Source organism: Pempheris klunzingeri, chromosome 23 (assembly GCF_042242105.1).
Source record: "Pempheris klunzingeri isolate RE-2024b chromosome 23, fPemKlu1.hap1, whole genome shotgun sequence".
Classification (NCBI taxonomy): Eukaryota; Metazoa; Chordata; class Actinopteri; order Acropomatiformes; family Pempheridae; genus Pempheris; species Pempheris klunzingeri.
Window position 1 is genome coordinate 8,902,104 of NC_092034.1, and position 22,390 is coordinate 8,924,493.

At 41.9% G+C, this 22,390-nt stretch overlaps 2 protein-coding genes across 3 annotated transcripts in view; one reads left to right on the top strand and one right to left on the bottom strand.

Annotated features, from left to right (window-relative positions):
• The window catches only part of LOC139222735 (uncharacterized), a 43,107-nt gene extending 29,539 nt beyond the window's left edge, over positions 1 to 13,568 (top strand). The window contains exons 12-16 of one of the 2 annotated variants that reach the window (XM_070854581.1): positions 374 to 524; positions 2,595 to 2,722; positions 4,707 to 4,776; positions 11,390 to 11,509; positions 12,117 to 13,568. In XM_070854581.1, the coding sequence (XP_070710682.1) occupies positions 374 to 524; positions 2,595 to 2,722; positions 4,707 to 4,769 (342 nt within the window). In that variant the 3' untranslated portion in view covers positions 4,770 to 4,776; positions 11,390 to 11,509; positions 12,117 to 13,568. The remainder of the gene's footprint in view (positions 1 to 373; positions 525 to 2,594; positions 2,723 to 4,706; positions 4,777 to 11,389; positions 11,510 to 12,116) is intronic. The other variant, XM_070854583.1, reaches the window with a different exon arrangement.
• Positions 13,569 to 20,569: 7,001 nt separating this feature from the next.
• On the bottom strand, positions 20,570 to 22,143 carry LOC139222817 (fatty acid-binding protein, intestinal-like). Its single transcript, XM_070854696.1, has 4 exons — positions 22,032 to 22,143; positions 21,404 to 21,576; positions 20,930 to 21,037; positions 20,570 to 20,824 (listed from the first exon to the last, which is right to left on the bottom strand). The coding sequence occupies exons 1-4, from the start codon at positions 22,096 to 22,098 to the stop codon at positions 20,774 to 20,776; spliced, it is 399 nt and encodes a 132-aa protein (XP_070710797.1). The 5' UTR covers positions 22,099 to 22,143; the 3' UTR covers positions 20,570 to 20,773.
• Positions 22,144 to 22,390: the final 247 nt, after the last annotated feature.

Sequence of the window (22,390 nt, forward strand, 5' to 3'; positions counted from 1 at the left end):
TAACCCCGTAATGTTCCTAAACGATCCAGGAGACTCCTGTGTTTCTATGCTGACAACATTTAGAGTATACTTAAAGGACAACAATGGAAAAATGTGTATTCAGTGTTGCTGAGATGCATTCAAAGTCTCTAAAATACTGTCAGTGTATATAAGCATATGAGCATATTGGCTTTGATTGTTCAACCATGACACACAAACAAGTTACCAAAATATAATCAATCATAATAATAATAATAACATAAATAATATCATAAAATTCCAAATCTGTGTAAAAACTGTACAATAATCATCACTTTTATGATATTTGAGCTTTTTGATAAAAGCATTCTAGGAAACAGTGTTTTTGCTGACGCATCTTTCTGTTTGATCTCAGGGGGTCCGGTTTGATCCGGAGATCCCCCAGACCCTGCGGTTGGAGTTCGCCAAGGCCAACACCAAGATGGCCAAGAACAAGCTGGTTGGCACCCCCAACCCCCCTCCGTCCCAGCAGAGCCCCGGGCCACAGTTCATTGGCAGAGACCCATGTGAGTGCTCCGTCCGTCCCTGAGCTCGTCTTACCTTTTGTCTGTGCTGCTGCTTCCTTTGGCCATCAGTCTCTGTTGTTTGAGGTGACCGGACAGCTGTTTCCCTTTAGGATTTGTTGTCATTAGTGGGCGAGTGTTTGCGCTTCAGCTGTGACTATGCTTGAAAAACGGAGACTGACTTGGCTGCTAATCGCTAAAAATTTAGATTTTCTTTTCAGTGGTGTTGTGCTCGCTCCGCACTGAAACACTGTCATCCTGTGGAAGCTTATTAATGCGATTTCTCTTAGCAGTCTCTTACTAAAAATGGATCCTCATAATTCATGCAAAATGTTTCTTTGAAATCAGATTCTGTCATGATGGGTTAACTGGGTTAGAGTTCTCTCCCCTTAAACGACACATCCCCCTGTTAGATTAATGATTCATAAACAGTACATGTTCACTGTTAGCTGTTGCTCTAATTATCTGGACTCAAGGCCTTTCAGTACCAGGCGTGTATGGAATTTGCTAATGCAACTCTGTACTCTTTTCCCCCCATTTAGTTAAATATTTTTCTAAGGAGTTAAGGATTCTGCAAAAATCAGCCATTGATAGTTGAACATAGGCCGGCTGTGGTCGTACATTCTTCCTAAATGACCAAACGGCTCTTATCTTGGATGCTTTTTTTTTTTTTTTTGCCAGAGAAGGGGTGTGCACTCAGGGCCTCGTGGAAAATGGAAGGAAACGATTAATGAAACCATGACATAATCACCAGGAGAGAAATTGCTGTCATTTCCTGATAAGAGATGTTTAAATCAGCCATTTCTTTCTGATCATGCTATGATAAATACTTACAGGAGACACAGAGAGCACAGAAAAATACTCTTTATATGAAATTGTACGACTATCTGATGGTTCTCCAGTGAGCTGCTGTTTTTTTTTGTTTTTTTTCTTTCAAATTCTGCTTTTAAATGTACACTTACTCTGTACCACCCTGCACCGTCACCGACCTCTTCACTCATGCACTCTGCTCTTTTTTTCAGTCACTTTGTACTCGACTCAGTGAGTGAATAATCATATCTGAGATGATTTCCTCTCATTTCAGCCTGAATTAAGTCAGCTTTACTGATTTTAGGGGAGTATAATTGACTGTTTGCTAAGCCCTGCCCCCTGCTACGCCTGTTAAGCTTTCAGGGACAGATTTACACATGTCAGATCTACTTGAAGTCCTTTTTGAAACAACATGTCCTTGATGTCAGACAGGTAGACAAATGCAGGCTTTTATTCATAGCTGATGACCTACAATGTCAGCTTCATGGCTTGTTTGAAAACATCATCTCCGGCTGACTTAATGCTTCCACTGAAATAAAATGAGAATCTTGTAAAAGGGGCCTTTATACTGGACTGGATTCACTTTCTTCATAGAAGACATTGTGCTGAACACAGAGGCTAAAGCTAATGTCTCCAGCAAGTCAACATCCTCATAAGTTCACATACTATATAGAAAATAGTTTATCTCTAAATTAAGAATCTCAGCAATGTTGTTGTACTGAAGTGTGTAGCTAGATAATATTTCAAGATAAGAAAGCAACGTAAGATCAGATCGTTTGGTTGTAACTATAATGTAGTTCATCACGTGCTCCTTGGCATTGGAAGTAAAGCTCAGTTATTATTGTAGGTGGTAAGCTAATGGACAGACATGCTAATTATTGTAGCTTACATTCGAGCAGATAAACGCACTGTTTCACACACGTGTTTTTGGCTTTGGAAATGCTCCAACTCTGATAATGATCTGCCAAGTGTTTTCTCTACAGCCCAATGCGCTCTGCTTTAGCATATTGAGGAATCAAAGGCTTTACAGGCCTGCCATGCCTAGTTACGGTTGCTAGGCTATGATTGGACAATAGCTATTTGAAGGGAGGGGTTTAGGGGATAGTTGAAAACGAGAGGAAGCTACTTCAGATAACTGGCACTCACCTCTAGTGCACCTCCATGACCACCTACACCGCCGCCACCTCCACCCTGTCTCTGTAGCCACCCACCCATCCACTGGCCACTCTCCTCACCCCACTCCTCCTTTTCTTCTTTCCACAGATGAGCTCACAGTGCCCGCTCTATATCCCAGCAGCCCAGATGTGTGGGCGTCATACCCGCTGTACCCGGCAGAGCTGTCGCCGGCCCTCCCACCCGCTTTCACCTACCCCTCCTCGCTCCACGCTCAGGTAACCTGCAGACCCACCCCCTCTTTCTCCCCCACCACCACCACCACCACCACCACCACCACCCCTCACCTCCTCCTGAGCCCACCGCACAAATGCCTGTCGCCGTCAAACCCGAAATCACTCTCTGCTCCAGGCCACAGATTCACCTTGGAGCACACGTCATCCCATCACTTCATACTCTTTTTACACACAGACTATCAGCAATCACATCATAGCTTCAAACTGCTATTTCTGACCTACCGGTAGGCATGGTCGTCTGCTGTGAGTGTTTTCCTCCACACAAGCAGGGTGTGGATCGTGATATATCACATTTGTTTTTTGATAGTGAAATTAGTGACTTTATAAATATTTAATATACAGGGTGTAGTCCATTTTTGCCGGTATGTAATGCTGTTTTACTCTTCTCTCTTGGGAGGAGCTGCTACCTGATCCCATTAACTTTCAGTAATCGAGCTAAACTAAACTAATCTTGCTGTTCACAGTGTCCTAAAACTGCCTGCAGAGGCGCAAGAAAGGGTTTGACTGACTTTGTTCACTGAGAAAAGAGCTAATCCCTTAATTCAAAATGCTGCATGTTTAAAAACCTATTCATTTGAACACACAGGGATCTGCTTGTGTCTTAAATCCTGAAAAGGACATATAAATAATTAGCATAATAACGTGAACATTTCTAGGTCACATTTTTATGAAGTTCAGAATTCAAGACCAAGAGAAGGTTTAGAATAGAAAAATCTGCCAAGGTCTGCCACCACAGGCCACAGGTTTCAGTTTCTGTGAATCAGGGAAACTCATGTCACTTAATTTTGCACCAATTAGTGGCTTCATCAGTGCAACTGAAAGCTTCAGTGGTCTGAAAGGTTTGCATCATCATTTGACCATCACCCTCTTCATTAATTAAATCCCTGTTTTTCAACCAACCATGATCCCGTTTATTGAGGTCTTTTAATCTGCGCGGCTCCACTGTGGGTTCACATAGGAGTTCATTATTGATCTCTTGAAATTATTCTCATGGCGCCTGATTGGTGCTGGCTGACCCTGATAAAATCTCACTCTTAGACGCGGTGCAGTGTTTCTCAGTTTTTGTTTGTTTTTGAAGGTTGCAGTGCTTTCTCGGCACATTGCTGTATTTCAAACATTACAGTATCTGAATTACTCAATGCCTTTTAACTGTGCTAGAGAGTATATGGGGCATATTTCCATATATACTGCAGCTACTAAAGTTATTTAAGCGTAAAGGCCCCTAGCAAAGACACTAAAGCGATGATGTCAGAATTTGAAATGAGTGCAAGCTGAATCTGCCTAGCTGGCATTTTTCCCATATGTGTCAGATATGTGAGCACACACTGACACACACAAAGAGAATCTGGCTTTGGGATTTCAGTCAGGAGGTGTGGGTGATGTTAGCATCTCACATCCTCTAGTGACCAAGAGTCAGAGACATAAAAATACGACCATAAAAAGACATAAAAGTATAAACAATATAACCAGGTTGTTAATCAGCTACTGTCTTTGCTTGTGAGAGTACAGTAACGTTACTGAATTGCTACTAAATGTTATTGCCGGGGTTGTTTGCAAAGCAATCGATGCTTCCACTGAGTGCTTCTCTTGTGTGACATCATGTGAATTTCATTAAAAGAAGACAATGGTGACAGATTGTTACTTTTGAATTATGAAGCTCTGCAACAAACAGAGAGTAACCTGCCATGAAAGACAATCTAATATCAAAAATCAACTACATGTGAAAGGTTTTGTGAGTTGATGGAATATTTTTGGCCGAGAGTTAAGCACATCTCTTAAAATTTTGAACTATTCCTTTAAATGCATATTTCATGAGGTTATAGGATTTTTAAAAAAATGGAGAATTTTAAGCTCAGCAGAAGTACAGAATAAATTGAATATTACATTGAGTTGTATTCACTCAGATCTTTTGTATGTACGCGTGTGTGCGAGTGTGTTTAATGTATCTGTGATTATGTGTGTTTAGATTCGCTGGCTCCCACCTGCAGATGGAACTCCTCAGGGATGGAAGTCCAGGCAGTTCTGCTGAAGTATGTGTGAGTAACACACACACACACACACACACACACACACACACACACACACACACACACACACACACACACACACACACACACAGCGTACATTGCGCCATGCCATTAAAATACTTCAGTAAATGTTATGACACTTTGTTTAATGAAGCACGGAGACATTCCTAAACATATGTTGGGAATATCACAGGGTGTTACTTCGCACACGTGGTGTGTGCATCAAGTGAGCACCCTCTTCCTCCCCTCAAACCTCTCAGTGAAAAGCTCGCTGCCAAACCAACTAATTAGTTACATTTCTGCCAGTTGACTTCAGACATACAAGACACTCAGACACAAAACAAATTAGCCTTTTGGAAGTGAATGTGGGAGTGTAAAGCCCAGTGGGTCAATGAAACCACAGCTACTCCTCGCACATCATCATAAGAGATGAAAGGTGTGATTTAAAGAGGAACTCCATTATTTCCCCTCACAGGTCACAGTGTACTGAGGGTCGACTTTTCCCATTGATGTGTTGCTTGATCTGAGGCATCAAAAGCAGCGAGTCAAACAGAATATACAACGAGCTCCGATGCCAACATTTTAATGAAACAGACAGGGTAGATCTCAGCAAATATGACTAAAATGCAAATATCAGCTGCTTTGATAGGTAATGTTATTAAAGCCAGTGGTGGAAGTCAGCCTTAGTGCATTCACTCAGGTACTTTACTCTACTAGAGTGTTTCTATTTAATGCTACTTTTTGCTTCAAGTCCACCGCAACTGACAATTCACAAGCAAATATTGTACTTTTTACTCAACTGCATTTATTTGACAGCCATAGTTAGTAGAGTGGATCAAAGCAGTAGGTTTGCAGGAGGGTGACTGTGACTCACTGGTAGAGTGCGTCATCCACTAATGGGAAGGTTGTTGATTCGATGCCTAGTCCGCATGCCAAAGTATCCTTGGGCAAGACACCGAACCTCAAATTGCTCCCAAAACTGTGCTTCGGTGTGTAAATGGTTAGTCTTCTGCTGATGAGTGCAGTAGCCCCCGTCATCAGTTTGTGAATGGGTGTTAGAGCACTTTGGGTGGTCAAAAAGACTAGAAAGGCGCTCCATGGTACAGACCCCTTTATCTCATTTCATCCATTGTTAATGCAAAAATATTGATTAGAGCAGTTTAGTAAAGTATCTGAATACTTGTTCTACTGCTGATGATTTACTGATTATAATCCTCTGCAATTCCTGGACGAAATCAATTTTTTACACTGAAATAGTTATTTATTAAGATTAAACATGCTGAGTAGCTTTTGTGCAGGATAGGAGGGAAGTTATTTGCTCCACAGATGTGCCCTCTGGAAGGATGCCTGATATTTATTGTTACTGTATGTGAGGGAAAGTGACTGTGCACACGCTCTAACTTTGCCATAATAAACACTGGGAATCGTCCCATGATAATTTTGGTACTGTACAGCAGCTATTAGGCCATATTTGTCATTTTGTCAAAACCTGGCAGGGTGAATTACAGTTTTTAATTAAAAAAAAAAAACATTTTGGCATTTCCACATTATGACAAAGCACACAGTGGAGAATTATGTCGAAGATGGGACAGAAAAAGACGAAGGATGTGATGCTCCAAAAGGTCGTAAACGTGGATTATGCGCCATGAACTGCTGAGTTACCTGAGTAGTGCCAGAGGGGCCATTTTTATGAATCTTTATTAAAAAATGAATAGCATGCGGCTTTATTTAAAAGAAATTCAGCGTGGCTGCATAGAGTATAGTTGGCTTCTAATAAGTGCTTTGATAAGTACGAGTCCAGTGTAATCATGCATGAGCTACACTGCACATGTGCACCACAGTCTGGTTCAGACAAACTAAACGCTGTTGTGCTTGCAGGAAAACAAAACCACAAAGCACAACAAATCCCCTGCTAGTCTGTGTATCTGTGTTGGCTGACTGTGTGTGTGTGTGTGTGTGTGTTTGCACTCGGCGCCAGTCACACTGTCACCAGTACCCTCCCTACAGCGTCTCGGGACAGGAAGAAACATGTCCTCCTGGCCCCTTAGGGAGTCAGTGGGGAGTGGGTGGGTGGCGGTGGTAGCATGGAGGCTAACATTCATCAAGCTGTTGATTGGTGCTAGTCCTGTACTGTCCTTTTGTAACCCTGCACCGTAGCTGATTTGTCTATTTCCAGAGACTGAAACAAAGTACATGAGAAAAAAGCTGCTGGAGTAATTTCATGTTTTGGGGATTTGGAGGGGGGGTGGGGGGTTGAAGGAGGAAGGGAGTGGAAGAGGGAGGGGCTTGGAGGAAATAATTACTCCTCTATCAAACCAGGAGGAAGTCATTTGGCCGGTCAGCCTGCCCCAGTGGATATTAGCCCCTCAATGAAACAACAACATCCCCACATCCGGCTCGCAGTGGAGGGTGAAGTGAAGCTGAGACATCCAGTCAGAATACTGCGATAATTACAGGCCACTGCAGCAGATACACAAATAAGCAGCACACTCAAATTATGCAGCGTACATGCACCATCATAACACCTCTCACAGGCAAGCACACACAACAGTACACACAAAACATAAAGGCTCAGTTCACGTAAATTCTGCCATCTTTTCATGTTGATGATTTTTGATTTAGTTGTCCAGGTTAAGATGTGTCTGTCATTGATTTGTTTCTGCCTCCATCCCAGTACCATTTAGGTGAAAGGAGTTTTGGTTGTGGTAGTCACGGCACTGATAACTTTCGCTTAATTAAGTCTGCACCGTCATGTCTTTGTTGTGTGTCGTCGTCACTCTGGAAAACCCCAGACCTCACTGTGGGCAGTTTTCCTTGGAAGCAGGCCCACTTTTTCCAGAGACATAACACCTAGTTAAACCGCTCACAGTGACGTGTATGGATTATCCAGAATAACTGGGATGCTGTTACTGGAAAGTGATGTTGAATGTTTTAGATTTTTTTTTAATGCGAGCAGCACAAACTATTTCCATTCATCCCTGTGGTATTGCGGTGGAAGCATAAATCTCAGCAACGCACAGATGGAGAGGCATGCGAAAAACCTGAACAAATTCACTTCTCTGCACGACTGAACTGGACTACATGACTAGATATCGTTAGAGACAAATGGAAAGATATGAGAAAATATTTCTTATCAAGCAACGCAAGTCATAAACACACAGGATGTCCATTAAGACAGAAGATGTACAAGACAGTGTAATGGTAATTTGAGCTGCGAACCAAATCTCTTAAGAAAGTACGGTGACATAGTAGCACATCACTGTATCTGGTCTGTATAATTAAAAAAACAAATGCTGGTTATTTCCCACAGTAAAGTGTCAGTGTTGAGTTAGCCTTGCTACTCTGTTTGTCCCTGACATTTTGCAGCTTTGCAAACAAACATTTCAGCTGCACCAGGCCTTGTCCTCTTTGGCTTTTCTTGCTTATTCAATGAATGCAGCCAAGTTAGAAACACAGTTATTTCATATCTTGATTTTTTTTTTTGGCTGCGAGGAGGGTGTTGCTCATTTGTGCAACGCAGTCTGCTAAGCACGGCGCTTGTGAAACACTTTGAAACAATTTTAGCTGCGAGCCGGCAAGAATAAACTTGAGCTGCGGTTACAAAGAGAAGCTGTCTGCATTGCACCACTGTTGTACAATCTGTCTGCTGTTGATGGGTCATTCAAAAAGCAGCAGCAGAGTTTGTGAGTTGTTACTCATGCTGAAGTCGTCTGGTGACAGTAAACCCTCACAGTGGGACCTCAAAGAAGCTTTGAGCGCTGCAGTCCTGAGAGGCTTGTGGTCGGTCAGTGGCTGTCTCGGCATCTGACGGAGGGGGACCACTCACAGTCAGAGTATGTGGCTTTGCATTAGGAGGTGTAACTGTGAGAGACTTGAATATGTGTGTTATGTGTGTGTGTGCGTGTGTGAGTGTGTGTAAGAATAGCTGAAAGTGAGGTGGCATTCAGGGGTCTTCAGTCATGGCTGGTAATGAATTGTCCTAATCACCTGGCATCCCGCTTGTCAAGGGAAATGCCATTTTGAAAACTTTATTTACAGCAGTGCCAAGTCATGCAAGTTGAAGCAGGTAGCTACCCGGTGTTGGCTCCTTAAAAACATATTAAATTGTAAGTTTTTGTTATTGTAATACCCCGGGAGGCTTAGTCATTCATCTGAATGTTTGTGAAGCTGAATTATATTTGACATTCATGCTCTGGCACAGAGCTACATCCAAAGACAACCTAATAGTGGACATTAATGCCTAGTGAACTGGAGGGAAAGGTAAGCCGGATTTTCCATCTGACAAGACATAGCGGGGGAGTGTAGCCTGTGTGTGTGTGTGTGTGTGTGTGTGTGTGTGTGTGTGCGCGCACCCCTATCATGCATGATTGTGTGTGAGCCTGAGAGAAATGTGTGTGTGTGTGTGTCTGGCTGCCTGCCCTGAGGAGCTTTTTGGCCAATAGCCCGACAAAACCAATGGTTCCTGTGCAATGGTGGACTAACTCCCACTGGAGAGCTGAGGGCCAGCTGGGGCCCCTTCTAATAAGGAAGTGGGACTTTATTCCTTCACCCCCTACTGACACATAATACACACACACACGCACACACACAGGCATACAGTATAGCTACACTGTGGCCTCGTCCCTGCACTGGGTCTCAGGAGCTAGATACATGTCAGCAGCTGTGTTCATCACCGCCCAACTCCAGCAGCTATTGCTGGTATGTGAGAAACACAGCCAGGGCCTAAAGGCTTTTCTCCAGATTAAAGGGGCTTCAGACGGGGCTCTTTTTCATGGCCGTGCTACACAGGTAGAAATCTTAAAGGGCCATGCATGTGTGTTTGCAAGTTTTAACTCAACAACATTACTATTTTACAGCTACTATTTTTGAACAATGGCTGTACAGTTTTTTACATTTTGCGATGTGTTCGTCAGATGTTGGTTTACATTCTTTTCCTTATCACATGAAAATCAGAAAATCAGACACTTGAAACACACTTGTGTAATTCATTATCATCATTGTTGTCAACTTTTTTGAAATAGTCTCCGAATGGTGGAGAGCTAGAACAAAGCCCTGCCGAATGTTGGGTAAAATGTGAATAAGTCTTCTTTCTCTTCATTCGCAGCACGAGATCAATGATGACTGATAACACAGACGGGGAACATTCGCTACACGAAGCCTTGCTGCGAATAGAAAAAGCCAGCAAACAGTGCACACATTCATGAGAACCCGAGTCACCTCCCACATTCTCAAACACTACTCGTTTACCTATCTCACATTATGCGCCTGGCTCGAGTTATTGGATGTAACACATTAAGCCCGCAAATCACTAAACCGTCTCCTAATCCGCACAGACATGTTCAATGATCAACCCAATCTTTAACCTTGGTGTCTCAGCCAGAACAAATAAGGTGGTCTGGAAGTATGCGTCGCATCAGCTTAGCCAAGCGGCTGTATAGCGCATCGATTCCCTCACCCTTGATTGAACGCGCAACAAGGCATTAGCTAGGCCAGCCGTGCCCCTTCCCAAAATGAAAAAAAGAAAAAGAAAAGCGCGCTGTTCTCTGAACGGGGAACAGTTCCGTCTCCCTTCTCTCCCTGCAACAGTCTGTGTCTCTCTTCCTCTCTCTTAAGGTCATGTTTGGTTTACTAATTGTTTATTGTTCCAAAGAGTTTCTACCCCCCGAACCCGAGTTACCACGGTCTCCAAGAGATGTCTATTTTCGGTGATACATCTGGGGTTGGGTAAGGGGGTCGGAGGCTTGACCTTTCTCTTCTTCTTCTGTTTGTGAGTGTGTGTGTGTGTGTGTGTGTGTGTGTGTGGAGAGGGTTCATGGGAGATGCGGTTGTTACGTAGAAATCCAACAGAAGTATTTAAGACGATTGTCAGCTGACATCCTGTTTGTCACAGCTGGACTTTGAGCTTGGACGATCTTGCAAAAGGCGGTAAAACTTTTAAAAGTGTAGTCAGCTGATTTTTACACACGATAGACAGCTCAGTTGTCAGAGGGTTTTACACATCCGGAGAAAACTGCTTTATAATGCATTTGGCTCTGGAGGAGTTTTGTTGATTGTGATAAAAGTGGTAGTAGTAATAGTAGAGTATTACGCTTGAAAAACATCACTTGAGTCATCTTGGCGTGGGCTTGGAGACTCTGAAAGCATGGTTAACAAACTGTTGATGTGAAGTGTGAATGGTGTGGGCATTCATCAGGCTGACAGCATCTTATAAAAGACAGTGTTGCATTATGGGAAGTGTAGGTTCCAGTGTTTCTGCTGCTTGATCCATATCAGGGATTAAGAATCTTTTTATTTCTGAAGTTATTTTCTGCTTTTTGTCCCCCAACTATGAAGAAGTACAGTACTAAATTGGTGAAGCATCCCTTTAGAACTATATTCACCTTAGTTCCATATACAGCTGAGCAAAGCAGTATTGAATGAGGAGTATTTTTGCCTTAAAAATAACACCACGCAACCCTCAAAAATGATGAATATAGTGGTTGCATGCAATTACAGGAATGTTATATAATCCAACACAACAGAACCAGAAACTACAAGTCTCAACAAAAACACTCCACCAGCAGTCGGGATGCCGATGCAGCTGGTTCACTCCAGTCAAACGCTGACTCCTCTGTGTCCTCAGGTTCCTGATGTGTGATGGTGGCCGTGGCCGGCTGTGACGGGCGTTGCTGATTGCCTCTCGTGTCCAATTAGAAACCAGGATGACTGACCTGACCCCGGCTCTCGGAGCAGCGTACTGTCGGTGAGTTTATGGCTCGGACTTCATGATCATTGATCCCAGCAGGCAAGACACAAGGTGTAAATCTCACCTCGGCACCAAAGCACTGCGCCTCTCCCTTCTGGCGCTGAGTCTGATTTGAAAGTGTAGATTTGTGGAAAAAAGCTGTGAAAGCCGAGATGTTTGTATTTTGTTTGTTTGTCTTGTTTGTGTTTTGGAGGGAGGGGGGTAGTACTGAGCTGCTGAAGACATCTGGTGGAATGAACACAGCCGCAACAAGCCCATTTTGACTGCGTGTCAACTTTCACCCGGGTATATTTCAGCTTTTTCTCAACAGAAAACATTTTGAAAACAAACACAGAATCTCTGTCTTAGATATTTCTGCGATAACAGCGTGTGTGGTCTTGGCATCACGAAGGCAAGTGAGAGAAATTGAGAAACCTGAAGAAAGAAGAAACCAGAAGAGTGTCTACTGTTGCGTGTGTGTGAGATTTTATGGGTGTGTGAACGTGTTTGTGCGGTGCCACAGTTCCACACGATCCCCTGTGCTTTCATTATTGTGTAAGGTTTGTGCACGGTGACCATGGCAACCTCACCCCTGTTCTTGCATCCCTCTTTGTCTCCCTCTTAGGCAGCAGCAGCCTCATGGGCCTCAGGACATACTAGACCCCAGCCTCCATCACACATCGAGCACCCCCACCCTCCCCGAAGTCCCTCCAACTCTTTTTTATACTGTTACATACTCGAGATTTACCGGCAGCGCTTTGGCTACACCTCCTCTGACACCTCCATGAAAGGTACCAGGCGTGCACGACAAAGGCACACCCTTTGTTTACCAGTTGACTGCATCGCCTGTCTAACATTTGCAGGTCTCTTGCTGTGCATTCTGTATATGCAAGTGTAACGACAGCCCAATAAAAGGAGTGCAAACACATTTTATGCAGGAACTTTGCAAGGCCAGGCATATGGAAGTGTGGCTAAAGCGCTGCTGGGTAATGTTATTATATGACTATAATTATTACTATTCTGTATATCATTCATATTAATGTTATTATGATTATTAAATACATGTTGAAGCATGACTTTGCAAAAAAAAAGAAAAAAAAACAATGCTGTACATTTTTAGATATTTTAAAGAAATACAAAAAAGTATTTTTGTAATCAAGATAATGTTTGAAATGGTTCTGTTTGATTGGTTCATTTTGTGCTGAAGTGTGTGAGGAACTTTCATACATTTTTCTTTTTTTTTTTTTTCTTCCCCTCTCCGTTTTTGTGCCATTTTAAAATGGTAAGTCGCCCTGCTATACCAAAGCAGTCCTGTCGGTTTGCTCTTGTCTTTTCTACATACTGTGTGACTTTAGGTTCGCTCCTGTGTGTCTTTGTGACGTCTGACGCGCTGTGGTTCAACTCAGCAGTCAGTGCCGACCCTGAGTGAGACAAACGCCCCGATCCAGCTCAGAATTTTGCAGTTTGAGGTAATCAGATGTGTTAAAAAAAAAAAAAAAAAGAGGCATTGACAGGAATAAGCCATCGCTGGTGAGGGCAGAGTGACCCTGGAGACTGCAAAACACAGTAAACTGAGCCCTGCTATTGTAAGGAATTTGCTCCTTCATTGTGTAGCAGGAGGACAGCAGCACAGTATAGAGAAACAAAAGACCAAAGGCATTTTTTTTACACTGGAGAGCTATCTAGGTTAGGGGAATTATTCCATTTTTGACTGCTTTGTAGTCCTCAATCTGATTTCTTATGAAGTATGACATTATTTTTGCTGCATGTCTCTTTTGGTGTCACTCCAAAGAGCCACTCTGCATCTGAAAGGATATTCACTTTAAGCAATTTGTGTCTTTTGTCTATTTTTAGGGAGCCAACGTGATTCAACCTGCTTTTGTAAATTCCGAATTTACATAGTAATGATTGGAGTGTAAAAAAAAAAAAAAGAAAAAAAGAAATAATAATAATCTTTTGTAATCTTGTGTATTCTAGGCCTGCAATAACGTCTTTTGACATATCATCAAGCGATCATATTTCTGTGACATTTTGACGCCCAAATTCTCACTCATGTCGCATTCCTACCGAAAACAAACAGCGATTCTTGTGCTCGTCTGATGAGGCCAAGTCACATCTCGCAGTGATGTGACAATCAAAAGCTGAAATATTGTGAGAAAAACAATCTTCCCTGTAATGTTTGGCCCAGGTGTGTACAATCATGTCGGAGTGGTTGCGTCGTATAGTCAGTGTTTGTAATGAATAATGATAATATGCACAAAATATCAACTGATTTTCTGGAGCAGTTTTTGCTTTTACAGACATTTTTTAAGCCAAGTGTGGCACCAAATTTATTAGAACAAGTATTTATAAGGTGTGTGCGTGTGTATGTGTGTTTTTATGGGTATTACGTTTTTAAAGTTCATAGAAGATGCCCATCATATTAATTCATTGTAAGTATTATTGTAAGTTTAATTGTATATTCATTTGGTAATTTTCTAGAGCTTCTTTTTGTGTTTGTATCTGATATATGAATACTGTTTTACCTACATAATTCACTGTGAAATCCAGAGAAAAACATGCTCTTTGATCGAATGGATCTTTTTGTGTTTTGCCAGCAGTACGGTACAGAAGTTCCTGGAAATTAATATGATGATCCCTCCCTTTTGTCAATGAGAAATACTCCTTTCTCGTTTCAGTATACCATGTGCGTACCTGTGTGTTCTGTGCATGTTCATGGCATGTGTGTGTTCTTTTTTTCTTTTTCCTAATGCATACAGTACTGTTGATATTTATGTACTTTAGCCGCTGTAAGGAGAAACTGTATTTCAGTGAATTGCAGAGGTTTGTTTGTTTGAAACCAAAAAAAAAAAAAAGGTGATCAAGCTGAGAAGTTTTTATGAAAATGTTAAATGAAGACATTTGAGGCCATCTGCCATTAAAGATTGACGTCATCCTTGTTGTCATGGTCACATTTTTTTCCTCTCTCTCTGAATGTTAAATTAGTAATAGTGCTTTATGAAGCACACTTTAAGTTCACCTGTCTCTTTTTTTCAAACAAGCAGATTTACTGTATGGAGGCCCAAAACAGACAAACAGCAGTTTAAAAAAAAAGATCAAATCTTAATCGTGATAAAGTTAACTAGCAAACATTTTTAGTTTTGTTTTGGACTTAAAATTACACACAGCCACAAAATGTAAAGGTAACGTTATAAAGATAGATGTATGGTGCATTAATTAGCTTTGTTAGCTTTTCTTTGCTATCTAAAATGCTAGCTACTGTTTATACACTGATATGGCAACACAGTATATGGATTATTAACGTTATGTGTGCTGTTTATATGGATTATTAACATTATTTGATTTAGCTGTAAAAGCCAGACAGACTAGCCAGCCGTGTTTTCTAGTGAAACTGATGCTGCACACTCGGACATACCCATCATCTCATCATCTTGAATAAGCATACGAAAAATTGTTAAAATGGTGAGGGGAAATGAGAAGAGTTGCTTATAAAATAAAGGAAAAGCTTGATAAATTACCTTCACATAATATGGGAAATAAAAATTTCTGCGAGCTGATTGATCCCTTTTGTCAGTTTTGGGGGTCCATATTCAAAGAGAATTAAGACTAAATTCAACATTTTCACTATTGTTCTAAGTTGCTTTTAACCCACAAAGAAATCCACCAGCTCAGTTTCATCCTCCTCCTCCTCCTCCTCCTCCTCTCTCACACTTGTCATTGGATAACACCTCCCCCAGCATCCCAGGAGGCCATCAAAACATGATGTGGGATCCTATAAAGTGGTCTGTGTACCGGGGGAGCTGGAGACCTCTCCCTGCCCTCTATAAGAATAGCTCACCTAACCCATGGGCTGGCTACTCCTGAGACAGAGGCCACAGTCAATTTAGTTTCTCTCCTCTCCGTCTCCACTCTCCTCCTGCCTTGCTCGGTCACACCAGGTGGCACACGGCAGCTTCTCACGACACACACTCCCTGCGCGCCTGGAGGGGTTACGCGCAGGGTGTCAGGGATGGACCAAAGTGGGGGATAACAGAGCTTGTGTGTGCATGCGTGCGGGCAAGGAGACGTAATCATCTGGGCGCATGCATGCTTCCATACGCCCAACTGGCAACACTTTGTAATGGTGTTACTCCCTTTGACAAGTCCATTAAAGAGGTGTTTCTGTCCCCTTTCGCTCATCCTCCTCCGGCTGCATTCCAGACACATGTCCTCGCAGAAATGTGTCTGCTCCCTGCACCGAAAACTACGGTTAAATTACGAATCTTACACTTCCCTTTGGATTTATCAATTACTCGGACATCGAGGCCCGTACTCAGGACCTGTTTTGTTTCCGTTTCCATATCAACTGTGCCGCTTGGCTCACTGCTGTGAAACGCTGACCACTGCTTACTGTATTAGGCAGCTAGTCCATGATCCATTTAACGCTTCAGTTCCAAAACACCAGTATGACCTTTGCCCCCTCAACATGAAGCAATGTCTACTTGTGACCCACAGTCAGAGTAATAAGTAACATGTCTCTTGTGAGCAGTTCCACAAATGAGTGATTTCCTCTCCAAAGGCAGTAAAACAACATCTTCGCAAGCGGCTTTGTTAGACAATCCTCGGGTATTGCAGAGCTATGAGCTAAATGCTAATGCCAGCAAGCTCACAAGAATGTTTTTTTGCTCTCCTGTCCTGTTAATCATCTTCTCTGCCCCCTGTGGAGCATTCTTACCAGTCTGTAGGTATAGATTATCTGATATTATTCGCACATTGTGGTACATATCATTCTACTGTTTGTACTGTTGAAAAAGAGGAAGTGACCTTAGTGAAAAATCTGGTTCGTAACTGTGAAATCATCATCATAACAGCGCTTCCAAAACCACAAGGCTGGTGGAGGTTACATCTGAGAATGTACTTAATAATTCCCATTTGAAAAGGCTCAGATACAGTATCCAGCACTGACTAACTGGTGAGTCATCATTCAGCAGCCTGCATATGTCTCTGCAAAGGTCTGCACAGTCATAGTCTAAACAGCAATTGGCCAAAAAGGGGTTGTGTCTTCTTGGAAAGATTGCCCAACCAAAAGCGCCGCCACTCCCCACCGCGCTGTTGGTGTCTTTTGTGATCGTTACTCTTCCAGATAAGCCGACGACTTCAGAGTGAGTCAGTGAATTTGATTTCACCGTGGGGGTGGAAGAGGAGGGCGCGAGGGTGTGTTTTCTGCACTGTCCTCTCCGTGCCCCCCTCGTCCTCACTCTCTCAGTCTTTTCTCTGTCCACCTCTCACTGTTTCCTCCTCCTCCTCCTCCTCTCTCATCCACAGCTTCCATCTCCCTTGGGTGGGCCCCTGCTCCCTCAGTCTCACAGCAATCAAAACACTGAAGGCTAACTCTCCCACTACTTTCCCGTCTCTCACTGATTTCATGTTGCTACACTCTACAATCTCTTTGATTCCAGATAAGTGCAGAGAGATATTATTTTAATCATTTGAGCTGAGATCCAGTAATTGTGTAGGTGTTTGTGTGTGTGTGTGTATGTGTGTGTGTCTGTGCAAACAGGGTGTGTGTGTCATATGATAACTTGACTGAGGAGGATGACATCATACAACTGCTGAGGCCCTTTCTCTCAGGCGATAAAGAGCTCCACAGCGCTGCCCAATGGTTAAGATCACACATTACAACATCTAGCTACAGTGCATCAGTGGTGGGAAGTGTTCACATCCTTTACTTTGGTAAAAGTAACAATACTGCAGTAGAAGTCTGCATTCAAAACAGCTGTAGGCTATATAGTGTTGTGTTGCTTAACCCTTTGAGGGTCTTCAGCACTTTCTAGTGTGTTATGATTTTTATTTTTAGCATATTTTATCAGTTTTTCATGCATATTGCTTATAATTTTGCAAGATGGTGAATTTTTCAGAGTTCTCAATCATGACAAAAACATGGCAATTTAAGGGTTAATTTTTTAAAAAACTAATTAAAATTTGATATGTATGATTAGGGCTGATGCTGGTCTAAAAAACTATTTAAAAAAATTTTTAAAAAAAGAAAGATTTTTAACATTTTTATGGTTTGTTTTTATGCATACACATTTATGTGTGTAAGGATCTTTAACGTGATTATTTCTGAGGACCTTCAAGGGGTTAAACTAAAGTAATTATTACCCTTTTTGATCAACTTAACCCGTAAAATTTAATTTAATATTTAAATAATTTACTTGAGTAAAAGTAGTAATGCAATACAATAAAACATACTCAATTATAAGTACAAGTGATAGTATAAAAATTTACTCTATTAAAGTACCATTAAGTTTTATTGACTGTCTTATTGATGGATTAATATATGTAAGTGATACTCAATGGTATTGGTGTAATTTGAACTATTTCCTATACATTTGGGTACATCAATCATATGGTATAAAGGTATGATCATATGTTTTGTACGTAAAATAGTGTAATATAATATAATGGTGTAATGTGATGTAATATAAAAATGGAGAGCATGAGAGTCACTCTGGACTGCAGATCCAAACTCAAAGAGAGGAGGCCCACCAGCCCATTTCTCACTAGAATCTGCAGGCTCACAGTCCTGGAGCCTCACAGCGTCTGAGGGGTCTCAGAGGACTTGGCTCTCCACAGTGGGTTCAGGGGCAAACCGATGTTCAAAGCGCTTCTGCCTCTGCCAGATTAGCCTTGGGAGCGGCGGGTTTATACCTCCATGAAAGCGGGTGCCACTCAGAGCTCAGTGGGGGGGCTGCGATCGATTGATGCCAGACATCATCTCAGGCTGTCCATGTTTGGACGGGTCTCTGTGGGGAGGATAATACCTGCACTGTTGATTAGTTATCAGTTGTCTGGTCTGCTCTAAATTTTGCAGCAACTTTTGTGAAACCATCAAAAAAAAAAAAGTATACACAGCAGGGCTGGGCAGTGTTTCAGTATTAGCATTTAGCCTCTTATACTGGAATCATATTGCAATGATGGGACTACAACACTTTGTTATAATTCTGTAGTCTAGATTTATAATTACAAACAAATTCTATTAAATAAATAAGATATAGAAGGTTTTCGTTGAAGAAATTGGTCTGATGTAGTGATTAACAATGAAACACCTGTGCATTACATCAGTTCTTTATTCTGTAATATATATATATGTATATATGATATGATGTATATATATTTTAACATATATTCTTATATATATATATATATATATATATATATATACATATATGAATAGCTAAATAATAGAAAATATGATCATACAGATTGGGATGGAAGACTCTTTCTGCCAGAAAACGAAAAAATAGATGAAAAGTTAGTCACGATGAAAACAAAATGCCGATAATGAGTCGATATTATGACTTTTTTTATCACATAATTCTGTCTGAGTATGACGACATTTTTATTTTTATAACCAACGTTTCATGTATTTTATTTCTCTTCCGAGCAGGAATCGGCTTCTGATACACAGCATGAAATATATTTGCTCGTATCCCTGCTGAACCCCCCCCATCATATCCAGATGATAATCAGCTCTCCCCGACCATCTGTAAAACACAGACTTGTAATATAAGCAGTCTACAAACGGTCGGGTCCAGCAGCACAGTGAGGACCCGTTAGAGTAGTTATTACCCCAAACTCCCCTGTGATATTCCAAGATTTTACCATGCAGCAAAGTCTCGCTGTAAAGGAGCATCTTTATGTGTTTATTTTATCCTCAAGTATATTGCTGTTCACCCAAAAAGGAGTTTTTAAAACCTTTTCACAGGATTCCACTCTGTATTGAGACACAACTGTGAATGCAAAACTAGGCATAGGTTGCCCTCTTGTGCTCAGAGAGGCTCAGTACATATCCACTCTTGACACTGAATGGATGCCATTATCTACATTCTATCATGTGAGAAATCCTCATTTTCCTTGTGTGCTGCTCTGCCTTGGCTGTCCAGGCCCGCTGCTGAGGAGAGGATCGCACCCAAAGGCCAGCACATGACAGCACAAGACCCTGCTGTCATCATGTGATCAGGCAGCTGCTGTGCGATGCAGAGGAGACTCTGTGGCGATGTGACATTTCCTCTGAATCCTTCCTTTAATCAAGATTACTGACTGAGCATTAAAATAAAGTAATAAAAAAAAACTAAACGGTTTGATCTTTGCACTCGCCTGTGTTGACTTGATAACAGTTGTCTTAGCTGACCTGGAGCCAGCATGAGTTGCAAGTTTGTAGATGAGATGTAGGTGAGAGACAACGGTTACACTCTCATAATTCATTCATCGACCCTCACTCAGGTTCAAAATGCGTTCACACCAATATTAGACTCAAGCAACAAGTGGCAAATCTTTTTTTTATTGTTACAGATTATTTATTTCCCAACTATTAAATGGCAACATCTAATATATATCATGTAGCGTGGGATCATTACCATCACAGTGATGAAGTCTAAATGCTGCTGTTTTTCAGGCACTTAACAGTAAAGTGAAGTAAAGTTTCAGTAAGCTGCGGTCCATCTGTACTGATGGAGACATTTAAAGGGTAAGTCCGCCCAAACTACAACAAAACAGTGTCACTACATATTTTAAAAAAAAATCTTTTAACCAGATTTAACCATGTCCAGGATCTCTGTCTCCATCCCAATGCAATAGAGGTGGAAGGATTTCTGTTCGCACTGTTCACAGCACTGAAAACCATATTTAAAAGAAATTAAACCATGGCATTTCTAGAAACAATGTGTTCCTTATCTTTGAAAATCCATAAACGTGAATGGTCTTCATTGGTGCTGCATTTTACTGATGAAGTAGTCCCTCTGTTCATTGGACATTGTTTCTATTGTTTCTGGAGAGACACCCTGCTGTTAATTTTTTTTTTTTTCATATAACAGTTTCCAATACGGGAAGAAAAACCATTGAAATTCCATCCTCCTTTCTTTGCTATGGGGGTAGAAATATAAATCGCAGGGAAAAATATCTCACATTTTGGGCAAAGAAAAGCCAAAACTGTGTGCATGGATACCACTAGAGTGTTTAGTCATCTCTTGTTAAGGCACCGTATGTTCTCCCATTGTTTAATTTTTACGAGCTCCTTGTATTGTTTTACCTGCTTGTTTCCTTGTTTTTCTTGGCATTGGTAATTACAGTGCAATTCTGTGGTCAACTAAAACTCTGGAAAAACATTTCTGAGGTATATGAAGTAAAATCCCATAAGAATACAATTGACTGAACCTTGTGTTGTTGTTGTTACTGTAGCACAAATCTATATTGTGTCATCTATATAAGAATAAAAATAGAATATGAACTTCGGACTCCAGGTTACTGCTTCTTGAAAATCCTCTTAGCATCCACGCCCTCATAGCTGTAACTCTGCAGGGGAAAGACGACATGTGTTACATTATGGAGGCATGCATCGCGGCAAAACAGATGAACACATCGCATATTATTGATAAAATACATTCTGGACCCGCTGACCTGTACGAGCTCTCCTCCCACCAGAGCCCTAGTGGTGGTCAGGACCTTGTTGTTGTCTTTCCTGGTGAATTTGCCTTTCAGCGTGTCACCCTCCATCTCCCATGAACCCTGGTTAAAAACAGACAGTTGGTGATTAAATCTTTGACGTTCTTCTAGTGTTGTGCTACATATGTGTATATTTGATTCATCGGCTGTATTTGTTTGCTTTTGATGAGTTTTTCTGTGCTCTCTGAACCCACATTCCAGCAAACACATATCAACTGTCGAGTCATTAGTCACTGGAACTTTTCCATTGCTTTCAGCATTGGCTTTAATTGCCTTTCTCCCCATTAGCCATGAATCCATCAAAGCAAAACAAAACAAAACAAAAAAGCCATATTTTCCAAAAGCAAACCATGTCTGGTTGCACTGACATTCTGAAACAGCACCTGGACGACCAGCTGCTGTCGGATTAATAACGTCTGTGCCACTCACTGAGACTTCAGTGCCGTCAGCCAGGCTGTAGTCGAAGTGGACGCCCAGGGTGAAGTCGATGTCTTTGGTGCGGAAGGTGCTGGACTCTTTGATGTGAAACTTGTCCCCGGTCTGCTCGATGGTGATCTTCAGGTTGTCATGTTCCGCCAGCTTACGCTTCATGACGTTAATGCCTTAATTGTTAAACAGAAGAAAAAAAAACCATGCACACATAAACATGTAGCTGGATTGTGGCCATTGTGGGGTGAATTCAGGATTATTTATTGATTCATTTGTAAGTGACAATGTATCTTCGCTCTGAGCAGAAAACAAAAGCATCTGCTTGTATTTGAAGCTTTCATCTGTTCGCTTTCCGAGCATTAGACTGTGTCCAAGTCCAGGGAAAGATCCTAATTTAGCTACTGCTATTATTATGGGCAGCACCATAAACACCTCTAACTTATCAGCACCTCGCTGCACAGTCTGATCCTCATACAGCAAAGTCAGACTTTATGGAAACACATGACACAGTTACACACACTGGCCTTGTGGACTGGACCATAAGGCCAAGCACGGCAGAGAAAAAGAGCAGCATGGCTTTAATAACCCATTCAGTGTGATCTACGTGCAGAGGCTCTCACACACTCACCCATTTGCTCCATGAACTTGTCATAGTTCTCGCTGCGGTCGACCTTCCAGGTTCCGTTGAACGTCATGGCTGCGGGCTGACTGGGCTGAAGGAGGCTGGTGATGAAGCACAGGCGGACCGTGGGATTGTGAATGCCCATTGGCCTCCATTTATATACACCCCTCCCTACTCCCTATCAACCCCCACCTCACCCCCCCCCACCACCCTCCCTGAGCTGGCATGGAAGATGCTCTTCTTTATCTCGCTGATTATCTGTCTGCTGATGTGGCCATTTAAAGACTGTGTCAAATGTAGGGCGATTGCCGCACGACCTCGAGGATACACTCATAAATAACTGGAGGGCAACTTGTGAATGTGGC

What these genes read in the sequence shown, in the direction of transcription:
- LOC139222817 (XM_070854696.1), bottom strand. Translation starts at nt 22,098, where the DNA reads ATGACGTTCAACGGAACCTGGAAGGTCGACCGCAGCGAGAACTATGAC. An exon ending in CTGACGGCACTGAAGTCTCA is followed by an intron (nt 21,038 to 21,403) that starts GTGAGTGGCACA and finishes GTTTTTAACCAG; the next exon opens with GGTTCATGGGAGATGGAGGG. An exon ending in TGGGAGGAGAGCTCGTACAG is followed by an intron (nt 20,825 to 20,929) that starts GTCAGCGGGTCC and finishes TTTCCCCTGCAG; the next exon opens with AGTTACAGCTATGAGGGCGT.